Source organism: Gorilla gorilla, chromosome 16 (assembly GCF_029281585.2).
Source record: "Gorilla gorilla gorilla isolate KB3781 chromosome 16, NHGRI_mGorGor1-v2.1_pri, whole genome shotgun sequence".
NCBI classification, from domain to species: Eukaryota; Metazoa; Chordata; class Mammalia; order Primates; family Hominidae; genus Gorilla; species Gorilla gorilla.
Window position 1 is genome coordinate 84,184,480 of NC_073240.2, and position 12,078 is coordinate 84,196,557.

Here is a 12,078-nt window from a genome sequence, read left to right on the forward strand (position 1 = left end):
TTTCCTTTTCTGCAAAACAGCGGGGAAATCCAAAACGCATGTTTTAAGACAGATTCCAAACTAGCCTTCAGGTTGAATCCAACATTATAGACATGTTACATTTGGTCTATAGTGTTTAAAATTTTTTCAATGCTACATTTAAAAGTCAGGGGATCCATCAAAATAGAGATAGCCAGTTTAGAAGCAAGTCAAAGATCCACCGACTCTGGGCCCACATTTTTGCTGAGCAACAATCAGCTAGTGGCTGCTCCTTTCAAAGAGGCATATACTCTGTAGTTCAGAAGCCATTACCTTTCTTTCCTCCTCCTTTGCTCATTTATGTTACCTCTGGCCCCTATAGGGTTTGAGTTTGCAACCCATTTTAAAGACTAAGAATAAAACTAATGGTTGTGCTCAGTGAAAATGCTTATTAAGGCAGCTATTATCATTAGGTCACTAGTTAAGTTTGGTGCTGAGCCTGGAGTCTTGCTACTTTATCTTCCTCCTCCACTTTTTACTTCACGGGCACTGGTTTGTGCACTACAGTGAAAGAAAAGCCCATAGAACCATTCCTGTATCAAACGCCTATGGCCTAACCCAAACTGCAAACGTTTCCATGATTATTCACCACAGGCATCAGCTCTCCAACCTCTGATGTGCTGCACAGGCTGGCACAACCTCCCTCCCACACATGGGAACCTAGACCAGGGAGTTGTTTACAAGACAAACGGTTCGGAGGGGGGAAACCAAGTTTTGTTTTGTTTTTTGAGACGGAGTCTCGCTCTGTCGCTCAGGCTGGAGTGTAGTGGCGGATCTCGGCTCACTGCAACTTCCACTTCCTGGGTTTAAGCGATTCTCCTGCCTCAGCCTCCCAAATAGCTTCGATTATAGGCGCCCACCACCACGCCCGGCTAATTTTTGTATTTTTAGGAGAGACGGGATTTCACCTTGTTGGCCAGGCTGGTCTTGAACTTCTGACCTCAGGTGATCTGCCCGCCTGGGCCTCCCAAAGTGCTGGGATTAAAGGCGTGAGTCATGGCGCCGGGCCGTACTTTTTTATTACAAAGGTTGACTTACACAGAGTAGCCAACTTCCAAATCCTACTTCTATAAACTGAGCAGGCACTACCAGGCCACCCAAAGTTTAAATCGCCGTGACAAAAAATTTAAAAAGCGAAACTCAGCCAGGCGAGGGGGCTCACGCCTGTAATTCCAGCCCTTTGGGAGGCCGAGGTGGGCGGATCACGAGGTCAGGAGTTCGAGACCATCCTGGCTAACATGCTGAAACCCCATCTCTACTGAAAATACAAAAATCAGCCGCGCATGGTGGCGCGAGCTTGTAATCCTAGCTACACAGGAGGCTGAGGCAGGAGAATCGCTTGAACCCGAGAGGCGGAGGCTGCAGTGAGCCGAGATCGCGACACTGCATTCCAGCCTGGGTGACAGGGCAAGACTCCCTCTCAAAATAAATAAATAAATAAATATTAAAAAATAAAAAGCCAAACTCCTACAGCAACGTGCTCTGGGAATACAGCTCCAAGCCAGCTCAATGGGGACAAATAAAAGACCAGTGATGAGTCCCCAAAACACCGTCCCCAGGGTTTTCCGACAGCCAGCAGCCCCACTGAGCTCCACAAGCTTTTCTAACTATGCAAAAAACCAACCAGGAAAACAATCACCAACTTGAGGTTTCCAAGGTTGGGTCCTGTTTGAATTTATTTTTATTTTTTAACCCAGCATGTGTCCCTAGACTCAAAGGGAACATGAGCCTCAGGGTGCAAACTGTCCTTAGCAGACACTCTTCCCGCTAGCAAGGGACCACACCGTCACCTGAGGGGCAGCCAAGAGGCGGGCGGTGCACCTGTGCCTTCCAGAATGGGAACCCCACCCACTTGCCCCTCTTCCCCACCAACGACACAGCCCAGTAGTTGACTCAGGTGCCAGGACAGAGCGCGGGGAGGCTGGGCGGTAGCCAGGGAGACCAAGGGAAGCGGTTGCCAGAGAAATGCGGCGCCAGTCAGGGCCGGGGTTGCAGGCGCGGGGCGGGGGAGGAGAGACGCGGCCTCCCCCCAGGCGGGCCTGGCGGGAGGCACCCCGGCTTCTAAGAGCGAATTCGGCTCCCGACTCTCTTCCCCCAGCTGAGAGCACGGTGCAAGGGGCCAGGGCTGCAGGAAGCAAAGTGCCCCCGAAAAATAAGCGCGCGCCCACGAAAGCGCCCAAGAGCCCAGGCGTCTGCCTGGCTTTTCTCGGTCACGGGGTCAGCGCGGGGCCGCTCACAGAGCCTTCTGGTCTCCCTGGGTCCTCTAGGAATGAGGCAGCAAAGCCTCGGTCGACTCGACCGCTGAGGAACCCATAACATGAAAAAGCCTCGGGGAATGACGCCGGGTGGGACACCCCACGGTGAGGACCCCTTTGTGGGTGAGTCCCCCCACACTCAGGTGACTCCAGGCGGGCACACAGGCCCGCCCAACCAGCTCGTCATCGGGGGGCGACCCGTCCAGGGCCCCAGCCGCTGCTCCGCCAAACCTGAGGCCGCCCCTGAGTCTGGGCACCTGGCCTCGTCCGGCACTGAGGAGAATGACCAGAACGCGAGGCCACATGCACCCGCTCGCAAGGCTGAGGGTCCGAACAGCACAGCCCAGAGTGGGCTCGGGTCGCTCCCCGCCTACGCCACCTCCGCGGCCTGCAAGCCTACCCCTCTCCCGCCCATGACCAGGACCCACCTCAATGCCGCCAGCCCCGCGGGTCTCCCGGGCACGAAGCCCCGCCAGTCTTCCGCCCTCGCGCCACACTACCTGGCCAGCCCCGCCCCCGAGACTCCCTCTTCGGCGCCAAGCGAAGGTGTGAAGCCACGTGACCTGCCCAGGATTGGGAAGCCGCACGAGGGGCTTGAGCCCTCCACCTTAAAGGGGCCGAGACCGCCGCCGTCGTGGGGCTCTCCACAGAGCACGGGGTCTACGCCGTCAGCAGCCCCGCCCCGTCCCGCCCGGGCCCCCCCACCGCGCGCCGGGTGCTAAAGAGACCCGCAGGGGGCGTGAGCTTCCAGCGCCAGCGGCTTCGGGTCTCCCGTGCGACGGCAGTGTGAGAAAGAAACGTTCCGGGCGCCGGTGCTCCTTTATGTCCGGTCAGCTCCCGTCTGGACAGACACTCGAGGCCGCCCGGAGGCCGCAGTGCGGCTCGGAGGCCCCACCGGCCGCCCCCGCAAGGCTGCGGCGCCTTTAAGCCCAAAGGCCCTGAGTCACGAGGAGGCTCCCTGCCCCCCTCGCCCTCCACCCCTCCACGAGGCCCCACGCCCGCGGGCACGTGACCGCGCCCCGCCCGGGACTCGCCCGCACGGGGCGGGGGATGGGGGTACCGCGGCGCCGGACCCGGCTGCGCGCGGACCGTTAGCTACTGCGGCCCGGACGCGGCCCCGCCCAGGCGAGCGGCGGGCGGCTCTTACCAGCGGGAACGCCATGGGGCCGGTGTGGCCCTGCGGGGCTGACCGGCCAGCCGGCGGGCGAGAGACGCGTACGCACGTGGGCACTATTTTTGCAGCGGGCCGCGCGCAGCCCAGCACCCCGGCAGCTTATGAAGCTCCTACGAGCAGCTCCTCGGAGCCGCCCCCCGGCCGGATGCGGAGCACCTGTGTCGGCCCCGCCCGGGCCCTCGCCTCCGCCCCCTCGCGCCCCGCCCCTCCTAGCAGGCCGAGCCGAGGAGGGCTCCGCCGCCCACCCGGAACCCGGCGGGGACTGCCGCCGCTGCTAGCCACAGCTGCCCCCTGGGGGGCCAGAGACCTAAGCCTGAGCGCGCCATCACCTAAGTGACCCTTGCCGAGTCACTGTCTGCCCTGGGCCTCAGTTTCCCTCTTAACGAAAGAAGGCACGATTTACAAGCCCCTGCAAGCGGCGGCGATCGCTTCGTCAGTACAGCCTCGTGTCCGCGCTCCTTCTCTTCCAGTGATCTCTCCAGGGCGAGAGCCTGCCCTGCATCCTTGGTCGGAACCGTAGCCCCCGGGCTCCAGGAGGCGCACTCACTTTAGACCCACTGCTCCGTGCGCTGCAGAGGGGGCCGCGAGAGTCAGGACATTCCAGAAAGTTCCAAAGACATCACTGGTCCTCTTTGGACCGGAATTCTCCGGAGAAACCGCTTCCGGCGCTCCTGACACACCGAGATAGAAAGTTTCACAGAAATAGGGCAAGGGATAGGGCGAGGGCTCCAGAGCAGGCGTCCTAGGGCACCTGGCGCAGGGGCGGACCGGAAACCCCAGGCAAACGCAGAGGCGGAGATGGCATTCCAGGCGGGAGATCAAGCAAAGGCAGAGAGGGAGGACGGCACCGGGCGGCTCCCTCTGACCAGGACTGAGGATGATGCGACCTGATACCGCCGGAGGGAAGCCTGGGCCCGGTTTGTAAGGGGCCTTTATTCTGCAGACAGCAGGAAGACTATTAGAGAATTGTAAAAGGGGTTGGCAGTTGTCGGGTCTGTTTTAAGGTGTTGCTGGAGACATAGAAGAGGTTGGACAGAAAAGGGGGAAAACAAGGGACTGGAGTGGGGAGGAAAGGGACCAGAGTTTATTGAACATTGCTAAGTGTTTTACATGTGTCATGTTATCATGATACTATTTAATAAGCACTAACTGTGCTCCGGTCCTCTCCTGGCACTTAGGAAGGATGGTGCTGCCGTCTTCCTGGGCTTGATCTAATGGCTAAGGGGAGAGGGACAGGTAACTGTCAGTTTCTGCCTGAGAAAGAGGAAGCTGATAGTATAGTCTAGTGTTTCAGAAGGATTAAGGGGGGAAGGGTGGTGAGCGTAAGAGTAGAAGTCCACGAGGGGGTGAGTGACAGTGGGAGTTGGCCAGTCTCCATCCACTTGATCTACTTACAGGAGCTTCTTTGGGTTGCTCAGGTCATGGGCAGAAAGGGTGATGACTACAGGGACAAGGCAGGAGCAACTTCGCTGGGACCCCTACGTCTTGAGCCATGCTTTCTCCAGGAGTAGCCTACTTGAGTCTTGTCCTGGCCCACAAGCAGCGTAGGACGGCTGCTTCTGAGAGGGTGGCACACCCAGATGCCTACAGCACAGGAGCCAAGTGAGGGTGGGCGACAGCACTGAAGGCCCAAGGCACACCCAAAAGGGCTGTTAGCTGGTGGGCACCATGTAGAAACGAGGTCCCAGCCCAGTCATCTTTCAAGAAAAGCTGGAAGTACTTTTTTAAGTGAAATCTTGAATGTGAATTTTAATGTTGGTTATTAATTCATATGAAAAGAGCCAAGCCCAGCATGTCCAGGGGCCCCATGCAGCTCACTGGCTGCCAGTTTGTGATCCCTGACATCCTTTCCTCCTCTCTGACCCAAAAGCTGAGCAAGATAAGAACCTGAAACCCAGAATAGTGCCCAAGGGAGTGGGTGTCTGGAGGCCCTTTCATATTTCAAAACTGTCAACCATAAGAAAATGAAGGCATCTTTCAAGAGACTTGGAACAGAAACTTCTGCTGCCTAAAATCTCTCTCCCTAAACTTTCTGTTGCAGGTAATAATAATAGCTCGTCTTCACTGACCACTTACTGTGCGCGTGGGAAAGTTCTGAGTGCTTTACCTATGTTATCTCATTTTGCAGATGAGACTGAAGCTCAAAGAAGTTAAGTAACTTGCCAAAAGACTCCCAGCTAAAAGTGTGAGAGCAAAGACTCAAACCAAGGCAGTCTTCTGGTTTCAGAACCTGAAGTCTTAACCAGGTGAGAATAAAACTTCCAGCATGCTTATGTGTGTGCTTATCTGTGAATGACCCCAGAGCTGACTGCAGATATTGAGAGAAGAGGTAACTTTGACCAAATGCAGTCATGACCTCAGGTGTGGGCAAGTCCTTGCTCCCTACCTGGACTTGGCTAGGCCTGCAGGTCATACAGGAAGAACAGTCCCTCTGAAGGTGACCATAATCCACAGGGCAGGGTGTGGAAAGTGACAGAGGTGAATTTATTAAATGACTTGGTCAAGTCCCCACAGCTGGTCACTGGCAGAAGCAGCAGAAACAAATAGGCAGCATTATCTATTCTCCCAGTCAACAAACAGCCTTTGAGCCCAGCTATGCCTGGCACTGTCTCTGCAGTCAAGCCCCAGACTTACAATACTGATTTTAAGTCCAACTATATAATTAGCTGGACTACATTTTAAATATATGTACTAGGGAGACAGGAGGGACCCTATAGTCTTTTATATGCTCAAGTGTTCAGTGCTTCTGCAGGAGGCAGAGAGCTAAAAGAAGAGAGAAGTTTGATGGGAGAAAATAATTTCCTGGTTGCAAAAGATAAGAAAAGGAATTCACTCAGGAACTCAAGACCACAAGGTAGACACACACAGTCTCTGCTCAAGTTTTGCCAAGCTCTGTACAGAAGAAACCATGTTCTTTGTTTTTTCAAGTTCCTTTTAAGTGGGATAAAAAAGTGGATTGGGCCAGGCACGGTGGCTCATGCCTGTAATCCCAGCACTTTGGAAGGCCTAGGCAGGCAGATCATGAGGTCAGGAGATCGAGACCATCCTGGCTAACATGGTGAAACCCCGTCTCTACTAAAAATACACACAAAAAATTAGCTGGGCATGGTGGTGGGCGTCTGTGGTCCCAGCTACTTGGGAGGCTGAGGCAGGAGAATGGCATGAACCCAGGAGGCGGAGCTTGCAGTGAGCCGAGATCTCACCACTGCACTGCATCCTGGGTGACAGAGCGAGACTCCATCTCAAAAAAAAAAAAAAAGAAAAAAGAGTGGATTGGCCCCACCTTTCATCGTACACAAAAGTAAGTTAAAAATACAATTCTGAAAAGCTTTACTTAGAATTTTTTCAGAAGAAAATATAGGAGAATTTTTTTTTACCTCAGCCCGTGGATGAATTTTGTAAACTTGGAAAAATAAGATTGGAACAATAAGCACAGGATATAAAGGAAGACAATACATTTGACCACACTGGAATTAAAAACTTTGGTTTACTAAAAGAGTTTGTTTGTTTGTTTTGAGATGGAGTCTTGCTCTGTCGCCCAGGCTGGAGTGCAGTGGCACGATCTCGGCTCACTGCAATCTCAGCCTCCCGGGTTCAAGCAATTCTTCTGCCTCAGCCTCCAGAGTAGCTGGGATTACAGACACCTGCCACCGCACCCGGCTAATTTTTGTATTTTTAGTGGAGATGGGGTTTCACCATGTTGCCCAGGCTGGTCTCGAACTCCTGACCTCGTGATCCGCCCGCCTCAGCCTCCCAAAGTGTTGGGATTAGGCATGAGCCACCGCCCGGCTGAAGATATTGTTTAAAGCTTGAAAAGACAAGCCATAGACTGGAAGAAGGTATCTCCAATCCATGTATTTACAAAGAACTAGTTTCCAGACTATATAAGAACTTCTATAATCAATGAGGAAAAAACACAACTCCACAGAAAAATGGGCGAAAGATGAGAATGGGCAGTTGACACAAGTGAAAATCCAAATGGCCAATAAACATCAGTAGATGCCCACCCTCATCAGTAACCAGGGAAATGCAAATGAAACCACAATCAGATGCCATGCCACACTTTTCAAATGGAAAAAAATGATCAAGTTTCACTGTCCCAGTAGCAGGATCACTGCCAGTGAGGGCGTAAACTGGTTCAGCTACTTTGGTGTGTGCTTTTATGTTTCACATCTTTTAATGGAGAGAAGGCAATGCATAGAGTGCACAAATCTTTTTTATTTATTTATTTATTTATTTATTTATTTTGAGATGGAGTCTCGCTCTGTCGCCCAGGCTGGAGTGCAGTGGCGAGATCTCGGCTCATTGAAAGCTTTGCCTCCTGGGTTCATGCCATTCTCCTGCCTCAGCCTCCTGAGTAGCTGGGACTACAGGCGCCCGCCACCACGCCCGGCTAATTTTTTGTATTTTTAGTAGAGACGGGGTTTCACCCTGTTAGCCAGGATGGTCTCGATCTCTTGACCTTGTGATCCACCTGTCTCGGCCTCCCAAAGTGCTGGGATTACAGGCGTGAGCCACCACGCCCGGCCAGAGTGCACAAATCTGAAGTGTATACCGAGGTAACCACCACCCGCATGGAGACATAGAATCTCTCCAGAACCCCCACTGGGTTCCTTCCTGCCCCTTCCCACTTTATACCTCCCTCTTCAAGGTACCGTTACCTTACTGCTTTTCATTACAGATTCGTTTAACCTGTTCTAGACTTCATATAATTTTTGGTTTCTTTCATTCAACATACATACCTGTTAGATCCATCCATGTTGTTGGCATGTAGGAGTAGTTTGTTCCTTTGTATTGCTAAGTAGTATTCCATTGTGTAGATACACCATAATTTATTTCTGCATTCTCCTATTGATTGGAATTTGAATTCTTTCCACTTCGGGGACTATTATGAATAAAGCTGCTAGAAATATTATTGATGTGAAGTATAGCAACTCTGGTGAGCAATTTGGATTCTCTAGTTAACTTGAAAAAGTGTATACTCTATGACCCAGCAATTCCATTCCTAGGAAAATATGTTAGAGAAACTTTCATACGTGTTAAGAAACGTGAGTAAAAATGTCTGTAGCTGTTTTGTTAATAGTTACAAAAACAAAACAAAATAAAATAATCTTAAATGCCCACCAACAGGAGAGTGGATCAATAAATTATGGTATAGTCATACAATGGAATTCTATATATAAGTAAAAGTAAATGAAATACAGCAGATCACATCAACATGACTTACAGACAATATTGAGTGAAAAAGCAGGACGTAGGAGAAAACATACTCTCAGATGCCATTTATATAAAATTTGAAAACGTGTAGTACGCACCACCATCACAAAGTATGGTACTATATATTGTTTAGGAACACGCCTATCTATAGTAAAAGTACAAAAAAAAGGATGTTATTGATAAACAGAAAATTCAGAATGATGATTTGCTTCAGGTGGGAAAGGAAGCAGTCATGAAATGAGGGGTGTGGGGGACATTGGATTGATGAGCACTGAACTGATGAGTGCTTCAGTTCTCAAGTTGGATGATTAGTATACAGGTGGTTATGATAGTCTCTAAACTTGAAATACATAATAATATTTTAAAGAGACAGAGATGGGGATAATTAAGGGCCGTGATGTGCTGGTAAATGTTTGACAGTTGGCTGGAGGAGGGAAGTGATTTGTAGCATTTGTCTCTTTCCATGGCATAAAAATTCCCACCACGGCTGATTTCAAATTGTCAGTGTGACATCATCTGGCTCACAAAATTCCTGAATGTGTAATAACAGTCAGCCCTCATGAGCCAGGAGAAGCCAACTCAGGCACACCACTCAGACACTGAATGTGGGAGCAGAGTGCTCTGAAGGCCAGACTCAGGGATCCAGGCTCCCTGAGGGCTTTCCCAACAACCTAGGAGATGGGTGGAAGGCTGGATTGTATTATTTATTTATTGCTATTAAGTTACCCCTAAAGCTAAGCAGCTTAAAACAACAAATATTTATCATCTTGCACAATTTCTGGGAGTCAGGAATCAGAGAATGGCTTAGCTGGCTGGTTCTGGCTCAGAATCTCTCATGAGTTTGTAGTCATGATGTCAGCCAGAACTGCAGTCACTTGAAGCTCTGCCTTGGGCTGGAAGATCAGCTTCCAAGCTCACTCAAGTGGGTGCCGGCAAAAGCCTCAGTTCCTTGTCACATGGACCTCTCCATAGTGCTGCTCAAGACATGGTAGCTGGCTTGAGAGGGAGGAAGAGAACAACCAAGATGGAGGTTCAAAGAATTTTATAACCTAATCTGAGAAATGACATACCATCATTTGTATCCTATTATTCACATAACACCAACATTGATAATATGTGGGAGGGAATGACACAAGGATACAGATATCAGGTAGCAAAGATCATTGGGGAGTATCTTGGAGGTTGAAGGTGAGTGCTGGTTGTCCTGAGATGCTTGTAATGGGTTAGTGGATGCCCAGAGACATGGGAATCGGAGAGGCCATCCCCTTTGTTTTGCAGCTGGGGAAATTGAGACATTCAGAGATTTACTTGAGAGTATGCAGCTTTTCTTGGTGAGGGTCAGGAGTCCAGGGTCTTGGTCTTGCCTTGGTACCCATGAGAAACACCAACCCCACCTCTCCCTCCCTGACTTCCCTCTGAAGGTACAGATGCTGGGGTCTTAGCACATCCAAGGTCAAGGTCACCTTGCCCAAGCTCTCAAGAATTCCTCTTCCTCCATAGCTGTTTCCTTACATTCTTCACAGGCAAAACAAGACAACCCTCCTATTTCCACATACCCTGCCCCTCCCACAGAGACTGTTGTTAACACATCCCTAATAGCCCCAAAGAGAAGCATCTGCCACTGTGTTGGCATTGCTGGACACAAATCCATGTTGGCCTTCTGAAATCCCACTGCCACTTGGAGCCTGGTGTCAAACTGTTTCAGGACTCTGTAATCTCTCAGCAAAATGAAACACTGCCCCAAACTGGAAGCAGGCATGAGGAAGTTGTGCTGCCACGCTTTTTCTTGCTGGATGCTGTTTACATGGGTTATTCAGTCTATGAAAACGCATCAAGTTGAGCACTTGTGATCTGTACAATTTCATGTAGGAATACTATACTTAAATATTCATAAATTTATAAATTATATAAGTTTACAGATTCATAAATTTAAATACTGAAACTTTAGATTTTTTAAAAAATATATTTCCAAAGCCAGGGGCGTAATGTATTTGGGGCCTGGACAGAGAGAAGCATTCTTTCTGTTCTCCAGATGCCATAGGGAAGCGAAGCCTCAGTGACACCACAGCATCTTCTGCAGCAAGGGGGCAGTTGGTAATGGGAAAATAATGGGGGTTCCCAAAGGTCAGGATCAAAAAGTTCAGCCCTAAGTGCTTTCTTCTACTAGACAGGTCAGTGGGATTGGGGATGCAGGGAGAGAGACTGGGGTCAAACCAGAGCCATCAAGTCAAAGACCCAAAAAGGTACATACTGCTTCTTTTCCTTGAGGATACGCCACTTTTAATCCTTATTCTCCATATCCCAACCTGGGCTCCACCCTCCCAGGGACCAATTCACCATCCTTCTCTTGACTCTGGGAGCCAAAAGACCAGGTGGTGACAGAAGGAAGACTCAGGCTGAGGTCCTCGGGTGGGTCAGAATTTTCCAGTTTTCCCTTTCCTTTCCAAGCCAGGACAGGGAAAGTCCTGCCACTCTGAGTTCCACCCTCAACACCCATCCTTTTGATGTGGAAGATACACTATTGGGAGGTGACTCTCAAGATGCCAAGCAGAATAGGCTGAACTAGTGCAGGGGTTTGCCTTAGTCACCAGACAGATGGGAGTTCAAGCATGGGCACAGCTAATGTCACAACTCCAGGGTCCTTGTAGTGGCTTCCTTGGTATCTCTAAATGGATCTGTCCCCCCGGGTCACCAGCCACTGCAGCTAGCCAGGTGATGCAGCCTGGCTGGAAACTGGAGCTGTCTCTCTTGCCCATTTGCCTGGGCATTGTTTTGAAGCCATCCTGGACTAGATTCCAGTTCCCAGCCCCTCTCTGAGCTCATTGTCCTCTGACCCATCAAGGCCTGTGGTCAGGCTCAGACCTAGATCCCCACTGATGCACTACCCCATCCTTGTCACTGCCTCTGTGCCAGTCCCTGTGCTTCTATCCGCTTCCAGGCCACTTTCGGCAGCCCTTCCTTTGCACCAGCAGAGTCCTAAGAGTGCTTCCCAGTCCGTCCTGTGGTCCTGGGCCCCACCTGAATCCCACAGCCCTGGGCTAGTTCCCTGGTTGTCCCATCAAAACTGTTCATGACTGGCCAGCCATGGTGGTTCATGCCTATAATCCTAGCACTTGGGAGGCCGAGGCAGGTGGTTTGCCTGAGCTCAGGAGTTTCAGACAAGCCTGGCCAACATGGCAAAACCCCATCTCTACTAAAAATACAAAAAATTAGGCTGAGTGCAGTGTCTCACGCCTATAATCCCAGCACTTTGGGAGGCCGAGGCAGGCAGATCACGAGTCAGGAGTTCGAGACCAGCCTGACCAACATGGCGAAACCCCATCTCTACTAAAAATATAAAAATTAGCCAAACGTGGTGGCACACGCCTGTAATCCCTAATCCCAGCTACTCAGGAGGCTGAGGCACGAGAATTG

The 12,078-nt window shown here is 50.9% G+C and overlaps 1 protein-coding gene and 1 long non-coding RNA gene across 14 annotated transcripts in view; one reads left to right on the forward strand and one right to left on the reverse strand.

Moving 5' to 3' along the window:
• CPEB1 (cytoplasmic polyadenylation element binding protein 1) overlaps positions 1–3,636 on the reverse strand; it is a 103,867-nt gene extending 100,231 nt beyond the window's left edge. Inside the window, exon 1 of one of the 13 annotated variants that reach the window (XM_055362827.2) lies at positions 3,421–3,636. In XM_055362827.2, coding sequence (XP_055218802.1) covers positions 3,421–3,435 — 15 coding nt within the window. In that variant the 5' untranslated portion in view covers positions 3,436–3,636. Of the gene's footprint in view, positions 1–2,701; positions 3,255–3,420 lie in introns of those variants that run through there. The other 12 variants (XM_055362823.2, XM_055362820.2, XM_055362822.2 and 9 more) reach the window with 12 other exon arrangements.
• LOC129526921 (uncharacterized) lies at positions 3,588–6,534 on the forward strand. The gene is made up of 3 exons (XR_008671728.2): positions 3,588–4,364; positions 5,318–5,488; positions 5,576–6,534. It is a non-coding gene; the product is annotated as an uncharacterized lncRNA (long non-coding RNA).
• Positions 6,535–12,078: the final 5,544 nt, after the last annotated feature.